Below are 15,236 nucleotides of genomic sequence, written 5' to 3'. Positions count from 1 at the left end.
CCCCAGCAGCAAGGCTCAGCCCCTCACATCACTTCCTTCTCATGCCAGGTATCCGGTTGTTCAGTGATGACGCGACGAATCCGACGAATCCTACTTCCGGGTCTAAACGCTCCTGTGTTCAATATGACACAATGCTGTGTTCCTGGTTGTTTTAACCAATCTGGCTCAAAACAACAGTCTAATCTGTCATTTTACCGGTTTCCTTGTGAAAAGAGAGAGAAGAGGAAGTGGCTGAAGTTGATAAGGTATGTTACAACTCGTAAGTGAATGAATAAATTTGTAAGATAAGAGCTAGTGGGCTCTTACTTTAGTTAGCTAATATAGCTAGTGATGAACAATTAAAACCCGCTACTAAAAGACAAACTGGCTTTTACGAGTAATTGTACTTATATAGACAATGGATTTTATTGTGTTTTTTTTAATACAAAGACGTTGTTGCATTTTTGAAGTCATTTTTATTTCTCCAAGCAAAGATTGAGAGCTAAGGGTCACTTCGCTATATATATGAACCTTAGTTAGCTTTCGACGCTCAGAGGAATAAAAATTACGTCCAAAAAGCGATGTCTATGTAAGAAAATACATTACAATCCCCAGCCTATGTGCCAGTTAATTACCAAAATAAAGACCTAACCAACAAATAGCTAGCAAAGGTTGCCAGTACTTATCTTTCTGGTAAGCTTAAAAGCAAATTAGTACAACGATGTGTAAGAAAAGCATCTGGACTTCTTTAAGTTTTAAGTTTCTTGAAGCTTCTCTCATCTGGATGAAAGAAGCTTCTCTCTATTATTTATCTCTATTTTTTTTTTTGTATTAATCATAACTAATGGAGGGCTAGCGTATGATCTGAAATTTCTCTCTGTCTTTTTAAACACTTCCACAGACGTGAAAACTTCACCCCAAACTGCAACTCAAGAGTCTGCAGTTGGCACTTCCCTCAAGGAAAAGCTGCGGGGCCAACAAGATTTGCATGGAACGACGGGAAGTCTTTTCAGTTCCCAGATGACCACAACCCTGTTAGAAAAAAGAAGAAAAAAGAGCAGGTCCCGGCTATTGGTGAAAATCAGAGTGAAATATCAGATGAGCCACATCATTCCAACAATGCAGCTACACAGACAGATACTGCAAGTTCCACAAGTTCTTCCCAAAGTCTTCTGGTGCTAGAGATTCAGAATGACATGCTAAGAATAGAGAATGAAAAACTTAAAAAACAAGTAGAGAAGCAGAAGCAGACTTTCTCATTCAGTCAAATATCTGACAATCCTGAAAGGGTCCAGTACTATACTGGATTGCCCGATGCTGCTTCTGTCCTGTTTTTAGAAGCGCTTCTTTCCAGATTTGATCTTAAATATCATTCTGATTGGACTGTCCAAATGATGCCCCTAATTGACCAGTTATTTCTAACCCTGATCAAGCTTAAACTTAATTTTGGTCATGAAGACCTTTCAATAAGGTTTAACTGCAGCAGAGGCACAGTAACTAATGTTTTTACAACAATTGTTAGTGCACTGTATGACATTTTGTATGTTGGCATGCTGGAAAACAACATTCCCTCGAGAGCCAAGAATCAAACATCGCTGCCAGATTGCTTCCAACCATTTCCTAACTGCAGGATTGTGCTTGACTGCACGGAAGTTTCTGTTTGTAACACAGAGAGACTTGACACACAAAGTCATTTGTACAGCCAGTACAAAGGACGGACCACACTAAAGGCTCTAATTGGTGTGGCTCCTAATGGTGTAATAACCTTTGTAAGCAACTTGTACGGTGGAAGTGCCTCAGATAAGGCCATAACAGCTGACTGTGGAGTACTGCAACATCTACAACCAGGTGACATGGTCATTGCAGATAAGGGCTTCACAATTCGGGACATCCTACCAGAAGGGGTCTCACTGAACATTCCGTCCTTCCTCACCAACGGACAATTCACACAGGAGGAAGTGAACAACAACAGGAAGATTTCCTGTGCAAGAATACATGTAGAGCGTTCCATTCAAAGACTGAAAGTTTTCTCAATTTTGCATCACATCCCATATCAGTTAAAAAAAAATATTAATAAGATGTGTGTGTCTTACAAATTTACAAACACCTATTCTCCGTGAAATTGAATAAATTATACCTGTGAGAGTTCAGAGGTAAAAGTACATTGTGTCATTTTCTAACTACTTGTGGACCAGAAAACACAACTGTTGAATAAGTTTACTTTTATTATTTATAACTCCTAAGTGGATTGTTTTGTGTGTATACTCAGGATGTTACAACATAAAAACAACTTAGTTGCATAGTTTCAAATTGAGAATGGTCTCATTTGTGATTCGTATAATGTTTTACTCTGTTTTTATCAATGGCTTGTTACATTTTTCATTCCATTCCAGCTTCCTGATTACTGCCTAGTTTTCTTGCTATGCATTTTCAATTAAAATGAAGAATACCAGATACATGTGTTACTCTTTATTTTCAGGAACAGTTTGTCCAAAACATTTTATTTTTTCAAATCAAAAATTAATATAATTTAAGAATTTATCTGAATATATTTACAAAGTTACAATGACAAAAAATGTACAATTTCCAAATAGTTTTAAAATTAACTATAAACATTTGGACTGATAAATTACTCATGCTGATATGAATTCAAAGCTGCGATAAAATATGGGGTAAAAAAACTTCCCGGTAGAACGTTTCCAACGCTTCAATGTTAACAGCCCAAGTTTGTTCTCTATCCACATGCAAGATGAAAAAGTCACATGGAGTCCAAACAATAAAGTGACAGCTTTTCGCCCCTGTGAGATAGAGGTTGCCCTGGATCTGATGCCAGTAGTTGTGATTCTTTTTTAATACCAGGGAACCACTTGCCTCATCCAGCTGTAGGAAAAAGTCCTTACTTTCTGCAGCCTCCAATACAGTTTTGGCTCTGGCTGACCATGGGCATTTCACCTCAATGATGCACTCATTAGAGACAGTCCCATCTGGAGAACCACCAAGCAGGCCACTGTTAGATAAAAACAGTCCCCTCTCCTTGATAGCTGCACCAGTACAGTCAGTGTACAACTGCTTGGCCTTTGGCTCATGAAGGATCCCCCAATCACATGCCTTTGGGGATGAAAATACAACTTAGTCATAAAGGAATTCTTAGATGCACAGACCCTTTTTACTAACAACTTACTTTAGATCCTTCTGTCAGGTTGTACTGTCCAAGCAGAGTCTTAAATAAGGAAGGGGGGTATGAGCGCCGCTGGACTGCACTCAGGACCAAACCGAAGTTGCTGGCTGTGATTCTCTTCTTGCGATATGCTGACCTTTTATAAAGAAACACAAATTAAGAGACACAGTTAACTAAAATTTCCTACTTAACACTTAACAGAATTAATTTCAAAACACTTTCTTACCACAATGCATTCTTCGTTTGCCCAACTGTTGCTTCCTCAATCTGTTTCTTCTCTTCGTCAGACACAGCCAGTGATGCCAAGAGATAACGAGCCTTGTCTTCTGCTTGGGGAAATCCCAGGTTCCTCAGCACTTCATCAAATGTCTTGGCTGGTTTAGCCTAGATTTAAAGCAAAAGGATTTTAAAGGTTTTAATGGAACCAAGAAATTTTGACCACAGAATAGACAAAGTCAGGTACAGAGTATATAAAATACATGTAAAAAATAAAGTGGGGACAGTGGAAGCAAACAGTCTGCTGTATGTAATTTACAAGAGTTTACATACATGTACAATTTATACCACATGTTAAAGTAAATATCAAAGTACCTGAGAGCATTCAGGACTCAAAATCCAACCCATCCCAGTAAAACGTTGCAATTTCGATAGGGATGCCACTGCCCATTCCTTGTCCTCCTGGGAGACAGGTCTTTCGATTCCAGCTGAAAAAAAAAAAGCTTTTAGTAATCTGAATAAATAATAATTTTAGCATATAAAACACAATGCTTTTTAAAAAGTTAAGAAAATAATTATTATAATTAATTCAAAGGGCAAATTTTAAATAAATAACTGACCTTGTGTTGTTGAGGGTGTCATCACAGACACTCTCTTGGCAGTAATTTCTTCTGCTTTGCATGATTTTACCCTCTTCCACACACATTCCACGTCAGTGCGAGACACATTCTTCTCCACCCAAATCAACAATGCCGCCATATGATGGCACTTATCATTGCCAATCGGGCACTCACAGGAGCTGAACCTGACTGACTGACCCTCAACATGCACCTACATTGAAAGAAAGTTAATGCTTACCCTAATGATGTTCCTTCCTTCCTGATGTTGTAAACCTGCTCAACATTTGGCAATAAAACCCTTTCTGATTCTGATTCTAAACATTCTAACAAACACTTGCAGCGCTGCTCTGTGTACTGGTACCAGGTTAACTAGGCTAATATAACTGGTACTAGGCTAACATTACTAACTCTCCAAAACCTCCATGTTATGTAGATTTTCATCTTCGTTTACTTCCACTGTTATAGCATTGCTGTACGTGTGTGTGCTTTATGAAATACATCAGAATACAGAATATCTCATGTTTAATCGTCGGCTAGCTAGCTTACTCCTAGCTCACCTCAACATTGTAAATCTTCTTTTTCATGGATGCCTGGACACTTCCCTTTATAATTCCGCCTGGGAGAACGGTTACACTGACCACTTTACTAGAGTTGAAGGAATTAAGACCCTTTTTAACCCTAATTGGTACTTCGCTAAAGAAGGAGGTAATCGTGAACAAAGTCACTGGCTCCGCCATCGTTGTTTCTTGAGGAGCACTTAGACCCGGAAATACCTGCAACGTCATCCGTGACGTCTGACTGAACAACCGGATTGAGTGAGTCCATTCACTTTTCTATCAGCATGAAAATAAACCTAATGTTTTTAATAGGTATGGTGTTATTGAAGTGGTATACGATCTGCTGAAGTCACGTTCAACCTATAAATTGAAGTATATATATGTAAAAAACTATAGAATGTTATCCAGATTGATTTTTTTCTATTTGGACTACAACTACCACAATTCTAATCAATAGCTTGGTCTTGGTACTTCCGGGTTATACGTGCTTGAGTTCCCCGCCTTTTGAGTATAGAAGCAGTATTGTGAAGACGTCGCCTTCACAATAATATCACTGACGTGGTTTCATTTCAGTCAGTTTTTGAGCTTCTCGGAGACTTTTTCTGAACATGGAGTTTCCTGTTCACATTTGAGGCCGCTTTCACCAACAATTAGTCGGTCATGTTGCTACCGTCTGACGTCGCTCGGCTTGTTTTGGGTAAGTCTGGTCGTCCATAGCAGACGAGTAGCTGTGGGGTTAGCCAGCAATGACAGTCGAGTGTAAATGGGTGGCTTTAGCCTCACAGCCTTAACGGTTGATTGGGCTGCAGTTGGAGGGTAACTGTTACTGCTGACTGAGGTGCTACTAATGTCCTTCCGCTAGGGTACCTCCAAGAAGAGGGACTGTCAGCTACAAGCCAAGCTTTCATTCACGAGAGCCCCAACCTGAAAGAGTATGCCGAGCACACCACAGGAGATGGGACTATTCCTGCTTGCGTTTTTGTAAGTGTGCCTTCCTCCCTCTTGTAAGCCGCCTCCACAGCCTGTCATGATTACAGCTGACTGCATTTATGTTTAATCTTTCCTCACACAGTCCATCTTTGGGAAGAGCCTGACAACCATTTTAAATGAGTATGTAGCTGCTAAAACAAAAGGTAAGCCATTCAGAGGATCTCTTTAGTGTTTTATGACCGATTATTGTTCATATGTCATGGTTTGTTGCTGATGATTAGTCATATTTTCAACAGAGTCTTGTCATGAGGTTCCCGTCATGATGACTTCATTGTGGAAAAAGCTGGATTTCACACTCAACCAGATTAAGTAATGAGCTTCACTAATAATTGTGTGATAGCATAGGATGCATGGGGCTGATTTTGAAAAATGATTTCTTATTGTTTTCTATTGTTGATTGGTATGTTGTTGTGAGATGAAAGATAAACATCTGCTGCTGTGTTTCTGAATGCTAAAACTTGGTGAAGTGAATCAATATGTGAATATTTTTCTGCATCTTTCCTTAGGTCATTGCAGAATTCCCCTGCTATATCAGCATGTCAGAGAAGTAAGTTTGTCAGGTTGTTTGTTTTGATGTAATGGGCTAATACATGGTGATGTAGCTGAAAGCATCAGGTTTAATGCATTGATGCATTTATGTAGAAATATACCTATAACGTAGGAACAGAAACTGTTTGAAAAGGGACTTCCCTAATCATGAGCTTATTGTGATTATAGTTGCCTGTTCCTAAAACCCCAGGAATTGGCATGTTACCCAAATAACTTCTGAATAAAAACATTGTCTATACATCAAATTGGGAAATTGGCACCATGATTACTTACAGTTGTCAAACAGTGCCTCAGCATTCAGGTTTTATATGTAACCTATTTACTTATCAGCCTCTGTGTGTTGCAGCACGTTCACGTGTTGGATTGGCAAACATGGCTAGACAGCAGGTCCTTGCCGTGGCTTCTGCGGGTGCTGTTGTCTGTTCATCGGTTTCTGAGACAAGCACCATCATCAGCCCAGCGCACACCTCCCACAGCATGCTTGCCCACTCCACCCCAGTGTGCTACAGTGGTCCGAACAGCAGACCAGCTTCTGGCAGTGGCACAATCCAGCATATTCATGACAGCAGCCGATTAATGACTACACCCAGTCAGTAATATAACACACAACTGAGTACAAATGCTAAAGTAAAGTAATGCTAAGATCACAGCTTTTTTAATAATAAATATTCAAACTTATTCGTTACAGGGGATTCACCCATGCAGATCATTGTTTCAGAGCATCGGCTAAATCCAGGCCCAATGTCTCCTGGTCGAAGGAAATGGTATGAATAGTTGTTAATGCTTTACTATAGGTGTTATTACATAAACATCTGTCCAGAGTGCTAAAGACAGACTAATCTAAAGTGGATGGAAAAATTAGCTTTCGTTGTACATAAATTGTGCATGGACATTGCTGTTACAATGACTTTACAGTATCACTGAATAAACCTTTCGCATTGCAGAAAATGTGACTAATGATTGCAGAAACAACAAACATGTATTTGGTGTGTTGCATAATCCAGAATGTTAGTGATTCAGTAGCTTTTCTTGCTAAGGGTTTGTCAAACTTCACAGGGTGTTTACTGTAAAATGACAGTTGTGATCTTGAGCACGAAAAAAATGCATCAGGTAGGGATTGTGAGCAAGTTTGATTCATTTCTGACCAATCTAGGAGTAGTGATCCTTCTGAACTGTGGATGGAGAGGACATCAGATGCCATGTCATAAGCTAATTGGTCCTTTGGCTGGTTGAGCTAAAAAAAAAAAAAATGCTGATTGTAGTTAATTTCACATGACATTAATCAGTCACAAGGCTGTGTCACTGCTTATTCTAAATGACTCAATATCAGTATGTTGTTCCTTAATCTGCGCACACACCGAAAGCAATCCTCAGTGATATAGCCATAATCAGAAACCATAGAAAGTGATATTTGGCGACTTCAAGGGACTTCGACGAAAAGAACATGCTGGTGACGCAAAGTCAGCCTGGAATATTGTCTGTGCTGGGTCACCCCAACTTCATTGATTAATTTGATCTTCAGCATGTGATATTTTTGTTTGACTTTATTGTGCTGTTATTGTTATTCCCATGGTTTGTTTAAAATGTTTTTCTGTTGTCTTCAGGGACACCCCCAGGAAGAGAAGTGGTGCTCCGAGTGGCTCCAGTGCCCCTAGCAGATCTGCTACAGCTGCTGGCAGCAGCAGTGCAGAACCCCAACCTGAAGAGGCTGTTGATGAAAACTTCCCTGTAAGTAAATGGCCTGGCCTGTATTTGTACAGCGCTTTACTCAGTCCCTAAGGACCCCAAAGCGCTTTACACTACATTCAGTCATCCACCCATTCACACACACATTCACACACTGGCGATGGCAAGCTATGTTGTAGCCACAGCTGCCCTGGGGCGCACTGACAGAGGCGAGGCTGCCGGACACTGGCGCCTCGCACCACTCTGACCACCACCGGGCCCTCTGACCACCACCGGGCCCTCTGACCACCACCAGTATGTCAGTAATGCTAGGTTTCCTAATCGCAGAGAAAAGTTAAAGACTACACTTCAATCACATATTAACAAATCCACTGACATTGTTGTTTAAAACCTTGTTGATCTGCTGAATGGTCATATATCAGTCTGTGTCTCTAGATACAAAGAAAAATTACTTTATTGCATCAGAAATGACACACTCTCTGTTTCATCTCACTCTTTACAGCAGCTTGTGATACAAAACGCACGTGACAAGATACTGGGTGACAGGTCCTTACAAGAGAAACTTGCTGAAAACATCAACAAAATCCTTGCAAAGTAAGTAACACGATAGGACTCTTCATTTTGTTTGCACTTGGATGTATTGTGCATAGTTTTTGATAATGATTGTGCTGTTTCCTACTCTGTTTCATCACTACTATCAGTGAGCCAATGCCCCAAACATCAAAGGGTTCTTCAAGTACAGTGGAAACAGACCAGTCTATAGATGAAATACTAGGATTACAGGTGATTTTTTTTCTTAACATTTTGCTTGTAATGTTTTCACTTTTTCTGTGTAATTTATTATTATTTACTCACGTATACAGGGGGAAATTCATATGAGTGACGACGCCATCCATGACATTTTGGAGCAAACTGAGTCCGACCCAGCTTTTCAGGCTCTCTTTGACCTCTTTGACTGCAGTAACTATGACCTCATTTACTTTAATGTGTTTTCCTTTAAATAATGGTTCGCAAATGTCTGTAACAGTTTAACTAAAGAACTTTTTGTAAGACTTTTTATAAATTGATGTTTGCAGATAAAACTAAATTTGCAGATGGAGAAGCAGGAGATGGCGATACGAGCAGTAGTCCAGAAGAGACCGACACTGTTGGAACTACATCTGCAATCAGACTCCTTCAAAATATTGATACAGGTAGTCTGTCATAATCTAAACGTCGAAAAGGCAGCATAAATGTCTACAGAAAGTCTGGAAGGGGCTTAGAGGTGTAAGGCTGTAGCTTCTTGAGCTTCTAACAGTTGGTAAACTTTGTAAACAAAGTCAAAAATTGAAAAGTACCTATAATTATTCCTAATTTAAGAACTGAAATGAACTGCAGGAAAATACTAGCCATGACGAAGAGGTGGAGTGCACTTTCAGATAGTCTCTCCTGCAAGACATTCATGGTGTTGTTCACAGTAGTGTTGAGAACTGTGGGGAAAAAGAGAGTGGTTGACAGCTGGTTACAGGAACATCCCTGCCACTTGGACTTCATAAAACCTGGAAGCATCAGTTGTGAAATTATAATAAAAATCCAAACATTTTTCCAAGTTTAAATAACTTTCTATGAGAGGTCAAGCAGGTTATCATTTCTGCTAACAATAGAGACAAATGAATAATTGAACTCTGTTTCTATTTTCAGGTGCCACACACAGTGATTCAGCTGCTTCAGATACAACACCAATGACGGTGAAGACGAAACCTGGGCAAGAGCGAAAGACAAGAAAGTCCGCTCCTCCAACACTGTTAAAGAAAACAGTTCTTGGTCCCAGTGGCAGATCATCCAGGATTGAAAACAGTTCAGCCAGACTGATAGTGAGTCAAGGGGATCCCCGAGGTGTCTCAAGTGCTCCAAGAAACTCAAACAGAAAAGAAAAAGATGCACTTTTCACTAACACTGTCAATGAAACACCAATGGATATTGATGAACCACTGAATACACCTCCCCCTCCTCCTTTGGACAGTTTGGCCACTCAGGAGCCTCCCGCAAAGGACAGCACTTCTATCGCGCCTGTCTTTGGTGAATCTTCCACAGATCCCTCGCCAGTGGACTCTTGTGCTTTTCCTGAGCCAGAGGAAACATCGGCCTCAAATATGAACAACCAAAAAGAACCTAAACAATCACAAGAGTTTAAAGATCAACCTGGTGCACCCGGAGCATCATCTTTGCCTCCTGAACAAGCTCAGCTGAACATCACTCCAGCGCCCGCCGCTGACCTACCTCAAATATTACTCTCAAACAGTGGAGGAGATACTCTACCAGTGTCTACTTTCTCAGTAATATCAAAATCTGTCTTAAAAACATCCTCTTCTACAGATACTACAGCTTCAGCAGCCTCACCCTCATCTGCTTTTATTGCTGCCCCATCTACGGCAACACCTGCCGCACCAACGTCTGCTTCTACCTCTGCAAGTCCAAGAGCTGCACATGCCTCACCCGCATCCTCGTCCTCCTCCTGTGCCCCCGTTGCCCCTCCTCCTGCAGCTTCAGTTGCAACAACAGCTGATCTGTTAACCACAAGCATCCCAAACACGGCTGCAACAGACTCCAGTAATGTCATGTCTTTGAAAATAATCATAAGTGATAACCAGGATGAAGGTTCTTCCAGCGACACAGCCTTAAACCAGGCAATTTCCAGCATTTCTGGAGACAAGATTCCCACCATTTACGTTTCCTCCCCAGCTAAGCCGGTGGGATGCCCTGAAACTCCAAAGGCCAACATGGATGAGGTGGCGCAGGCAGTTAGTGGATTACAAAGTTCTGAGGCATTTGCTAGTCCTCTGAGCAGCAAGGCTGGAGCAGTAACTGCATCTCCACTAACTGGAACGTCACAGGCCCAGCAGAGCTATATAATTCAACTACCCCTGGATGCAACTAACCCTGCCCTCCAAGGAGCCAGCTATTTCCTTGTAACAGAGCCCCCATCTACCGAAGCTGAAGGCAGACAGGTGGTGCTGCCTGCTGGTGTCTCAAACGGACAGTCTTTACCCACAAATCAATATGCGGTGACAACACCAACTCGCTCTACAAGTTACTCCACTGGTAAGAGACAGAAGGCTGCAAAACTGAGTCATCCCACAAACATTACATCTATAAGTGAATGTAAGGTAGTAAGCAATGTGCAGTGTGTGTATAACAACATACTTTTCCACATTATTGCACTGATTACAGTCCAAAATATTGAAAGTAAAGTTCTTTTGGCAAAAGATTGTAGGGACACTGTCGTTAAGCAATTTATTTATTTATTTTTGAGTTATCAATGGCAACAAGGCATGTCCCCATGTTTAATCTTTTTCCTTCACTTTCAATAACTTTCTCAGTATCATAATTATCAAACTATGACATCTGTGCTCCTGTTTGAAGGGTCAGCACTCGTCCTGCCATCACCCGTGAAGCCCATGATGCTTCCTGTTTCTGTTGTAGGACCGAATCCTGTGGGGAAAGTGCAGATGGTGTCCAATCAAGTAAGATCATTTTATTGTTAGTCGGAGCATGTGGTTTGCAGTTAAAAGCATTTCCTTTCTTACCATTTTAACCAGAATGATGGAGTGAGAAAAGCTTTATTTCTTTATTAAACGAGACACTTTCAGACCAAATTGGCTGCTAAGTAAACAAAACTGTCCAACTGTCCAAACTTTGCCACTCTCAGGTCAATGTGTTAACTTTATCTTGTGTGCAATGCAAACTGGTAAATAAAATGTATTATACATTGTATTTCAAAGGATAAACATACTCTTTAACCTTTACATACTGTTCATATTCTATGCTAGTATGGCTTGGGTCAGTTTTGACCCAGTCAAGTTTCTGTTCAATTTTGAATTGAAGATCTGTTTGATTATTGTTTATCCAAGACTTTCTGTAAGTAAGACATTCTGCTTCTACAAGGAGTCCCAGTTCACTTCACATGTAAACCACATTAACCCATTCATTGTTACATTTACAGCTTGTTGCCATACAGAATCCTGTATCAGTAGAGCAGACAGAAACTGTCCCGTCCAAAACTCCCACCGTCGCAAGCAAACAACCTGTAGCTGCTGGTAAGTTAAAGGTTAACCTGCTTCTCCATGGTGAAGATGTATACTGGCTAAAAATTATATGGTATCCTTTTTTGAATGCATCTTTGCTCAGCATAATGTTTTAATTTCACGGCCTCATTTCTAAATTCCAGGCACTGAGAAAAATCTGGGCAGTAAAGAGGTTCAACCTGTATCAGCTGGAAACACAGACCAGCAGGATGCAGAAAAAGGTGCCAGTCACAGGAGAATTTTATGTTTTGACTCTTCTGCAGACATTCAACCACAAACTGCTAAAACAACTACAACCAGCACAGCCATGACTGCAACTACATCCCCATCACCATCTATCCAGCAGACTGAGAAAACTAATACAGAGTCGGTTGTTCGAATAAGACCTACTATCCTGGGTGGCAACAAACCCAAGAGGAGGGTAGAAACTGTCAGATGTTTAGCAAGTCCGCAGGCTGGAGTAAGCTTAGTGAAGGAGCCCTTTTCTTTACAACAGTACCAGAAAGATTCTGCTAAAAAGAGCTCTCGCAAGCAGGATCATAACACCCACAAGCAGGAGTCTCAAAGTGCCAGTACCAGCAGTGCTGATGCTTCAAAGGTTGAGGCTGGAAAAAAGTCAGAATCAGAAAAAAGATCAAAATCTGTTGTGAGGAAATGCAGTCAGGATGCACATAAAGATAACTCAAAACCTAAGGATTCGTATAACTCCAAGTCAGAGTCTGATTCTGCACTAAAATCAGGAAGTAGGAAGGACAAAGAGGAAAGCAGCAGGAAAGAATCTGCAGAGAAGGTGCCTTTGAAACCACGTGAGGGACGTACAGAAAAGAAGACTTCCTCTCAGGAAATGCCAAATGTCACAGCTAACAAAGAGAATGAAATGAAGGGTAGCATGCAAGACCAACAACCTTCATCCTCAGCATCAAGAGACTTGAGCCCTCCAGCTGTCCCTCAGCCAGCATCTCAGAGTCAGTCCAAAGTTACAAAAACACCATCTAAAACCAGTTCTCTGGCTAAACAGGCAGCTGAGATGCTTCAGGACATTCAAGGGCTCAAATCTCCCGCGAATCCAGTCAAAGGGCTTGGTGCAAGCAGTTCAGACCTTCCTGGAAGTGGCAGTAAGCAGGAAGCACCTGCTGATTGTCCCAGGACTCCTCGACAGAAGGGAAAGGTTAAAGACGGAGAGGGTACTCCAAAGCATCTAATGCCTCCCAACACCCCAGATGTACCTGGCTGCAGCCCTGCCAGTGAAGCCGGCAGTGAAAGCAGCATTAACATGGCTGCTCACACACTTATGATTCTTTCACGTGCTGCCATCGCCAGGACAGGCAGTCCACTGAAGGACAGTTTGCGTCAGGAGGGGATAGGAGAAAACTCGCCTACTAGCTCGAAGAACTCAAAGAAACGCAAGCAACCTATTTCAGCATCAAGCCCCCCTCCAAAGAAAGAATCAAAACGATCTCCCACCAAAAAGAAAGACCGAGTAAGTACAGCAGCATGGTTTTTGTCCAGTCTTTTTTCCTCTTTATTTTGTATTCAACTCTTTTGTGTTTTGTTGTGTAGTGATTATCAAAGGTGTGTGGACACCAGATGAACTTCCATTGCGTATCAGTCCTTTTTACGTGTTTATTATTTATTTATGGAACCTAATCTAATTTACTAAATAAAGTACACTTTGTTATTATGCCCAAGTACTTCATAGTCTCTTCAAAATATGCATATTTGGTACAATATACACTTGCAGTATGATGAAGGTGGAATGAGGTGCTTGGGCAAATACACAGCCAGTTAACTGGGTCCTAACACCCTGGCATCCTGTGCGATTGCCGGTCTTGCTTGTTGGTAAGCTATGTGACTGTTTTGAAAGCGTGACAAGTTTCTTGCCAAATATGAGGACCACTCAAAGAATCTTGACACTGCACATCTTTGGATCATCCAGCCTTAAACTTGCCAAGTGTAAAGTAGATGTTGAGTTGTTAAGAAAAGCAAAGCAAGTAAAGACAAACACATACACACGAAGGCAGATGTTTGATACCTAGTTCTGTCATAAAACTCTTATTTATTGCTTTCATTTTATTTGCAGGAAAGAAAGAAAATTATAGATTATTTCCCTGAAGACTTGGATGTGGATAAGTTCCTGTCTTCACTTCACTATGATGAATGAAACCGGACACGCCAGCAGGAAAGGACTGTCGTAACTTGTGTTACAATCCAGAAATAGAACAAGCCCTCTGATAACACAGTACATCTGGTTCCTGTTAATAATTTTGCCTGAGACATTAAAGTTGAAATGGATTTTTCAAAAAGTGTGGGAATTTTGGCAAACCCCCTTCCCTCCAGTGAAGGTGACATATCTCATGATCATGTTGCAACAGTAGCAAAGCAACCATTGCACTTTCGATTTTTTACACTTTTTACTCAGTAATGAACATGAGGACATTGATTTACACTCTGACTTATGTTGTGGAACAGTTTTGATTTTGGGCACTTTGGCAGAGTGGGTGTGTGTTGTTAATGGTCGACTCAAAGAATTGCCTTGGTCAATATTTGACTCCTTTGATAAATACTGGCCTATTTGACACCTGACAGGTCTGTATCTAAAATTACACTTTGGAATATGTTTCTAGCAGACATTTTTAAAAACACTGAATTATAGCTCCTGTTTTTGAGTTGAGAAACATTTTGTTATTTGAAAAATAAAAAAACTAGTGTAAATGTACGTTTTAGTAGCATAAACATGTATATTACCTTTTTTCAGAATCAGATGCTTTGTTGAAGCTGTTCACATTTGTATACTTGGCTTCATTTTAATAAAACAAAGAAAATCATGCTTGTTCTTTTGTCTACATTTAAAGCCATTCTTACTAAGTCCCTATAAAGACTAAAAGAACACGTGGTTTTTTTTGTTCAGTGTGAATGTTGTGTGAAGGCTGGGACAACACCACAGGATGATAAGGAAATCTGGAGCTCTAGAAAGTATAAGGTTTGTCAGTGTTGTCCTTTGATGGCTGAAAATGTTGAGGAAATCCTTCAAGGATGCTTGTGTCACATTTGAACTCTGATGTTCATAACCTCAGGCAGCCAGACTGATTTGTAGATTCTACTGGTGCCAGTGACGTTTAGGTGTACCGCGTGACTCAAGGTACATGCTAACCTATTGACCTTTCAGGCTTTGTCAGTGCTTAAAACTTTCCAAGACCATAGAAGTGTCACATATATGCGATAACATTAATATAGACCTGCAGGTTTATAGTGATAGTATAACAGTTACCACCTCCAACCCTGTTTCGGCAAATCTGGCAACCTCCCATTGGACTGCTCCTCACAAGGAACGGAAATGGACTTTTACATCTATTTCACAATAAAAGTATTCGCTTATGAAGTGAAGCATGTGATTTCA

General features: G+C 40.7%; 2 protein-coding genes and 1 pseudogene across 4 annotated transcripts; 2 read left to right on the top strand and 1 right to left on the bottom strand.

Moving 5' to 3' along the window:
- Positions 1–58: 58 nt before the first annotated feature.
- Positions 59–2,433, top strand: LOC146693772 (uncharacterized; annotated as a pseudogene).
- A 49-nt stretch (positions 2,434–2,482) lies between these two features.
- LOC146693771 (uncharacterized) lies at positions 2,483–4,797 on the bottom strand. The gene is made up of 5 exons (XM_085429661.1): positions 3,994–4,797; positions 3,749–3,861; positions 3,384–3,541; positions 3,161–3,293; positions 2,483–3,087 (listed from the first exon to the last, which is right to left on the bottom strand). The coding sequence occupies exons 1-5, from the start codon at positions 4,130–4,132 to the stop codon at positions 2,629–2,631; spliced, it is 1,002 nt and encodes a 333-aa protein (XP_085285787.1). The 5' UTR covers positions 4,133–4,797; the 3' UTR covers positions 2,483–2,628.
- A 206-nt stretch (positions 4,798–5,003) lies between these two features.
- On the top strand, positions 5,004–14,664 carry npat (nuclear protein, ataxia-telangiectasia locus). 3 transcript variants are annotated; one of them, XM_085429647.1, is made up of 17 exons: positions 5,004–5,247; positions 5,413–5,531; positions 5,623–5,683; positions 5,777–5,849; positions 6,047–6,087; positions 6,436–6,678; positions 6,778–6,853; positions 7,694–7,817; positions 8,281–8,369; positions 8,477–8,558; positions 8,639–8,735; positions 8,852–8,968; positions 9,456–10,856; positions 11,178–11,278; positions 11,758–11,851; positions 11,983–13,319; positions 13,920–14,664. In XM_085429647.1, exons 1-17 carry the CDS (start codon positions 5,211–5,213, stop codon positions 13,998–14,000), a joined length of 4,173 nt encoding a protein of 1,390 aa, XP_085285773.1. In that variant the 5' UTR covers positions 5,004–5,210; the 3' UTR covers positions 14,001–14,664. The 3 variants fall into 3 exon arrangements, with proteins under 3 accessions (XP_085285773.1, XP_085285774.1, XP_085285772.1); XM_085429648.1 differs by having other exon boundaries at positions 8,278–8,369; positions 8,870–8,968; XM_085429646.1 differs by having other exon boundaries at positions 8,278–8,369.
- Positions 14,665–15,236: the final 572 nt, after the last annotated feature.

Source organism: Copadichromis virginalis, linkage group LG14 (assembly GCF_057382275.1).
Source record: "Copadichromis virginalis isolate Kocher_CV1m ecotype Utaka linkage group LG14, C_Virginalis_male_GT1.1, whole genome shotgun sequence".
NCBI lineage: Eukaryota > Metazoa > Chordata > Actinopteri > Cichliformes > Cichlidae > Copadichromis > Copadichromis virginalis.
This window is presented reverse-complemented; position numbering and strand designations above follow the sequence as displayed.

Excerpts from the sequence above, each read along its gene's own strand:
- LOC146693771 (XM_085429661.1), bottom strand. The coding sequence starts at position 4,132 with ATGGCGGCATTGTTGATTTGGGTGGAGAAGAATGTGTCTCGCACTGAC. Across the intron at positions 3,542-3,748 it reads TGAGTCCTGAATGCTCTCAG|GCTAAACCAGCCAAGACATT; the intron begins GTACTTTGATAT and ends CTTTAAATCTAG. Across the intron at positions 3,294-3,383 it reads CAAACGAAGAATGCATTGTG|GTCAGCATATCGCAAGAAGA; the intron begins GTAAGAAAGTGT and ends TCTTTATAAAAG.
- npat (XM_085429646.1), top strand. The coding sequence starts at position 5,211 with ATGTTGCTACCGTCTGACGTCGCTCGGCTTGTTTTGG. Across the intron at positions 6,088-6,435 it reads TATATCAGCATGTCAGAGAA|CACGTTCACGTGTTGGATTG; the intron begins GTAAGTTTGTCA and ends TGTGTGTTGCAG. Across the intron at positions 11,852-11,982 it reads CAAACAACCTGTAGCTGCTG|GCACTGAGAAAAATCTGGGC; the intron begins GTAAGTTAAAGG and ends TCTAAATTCCAG.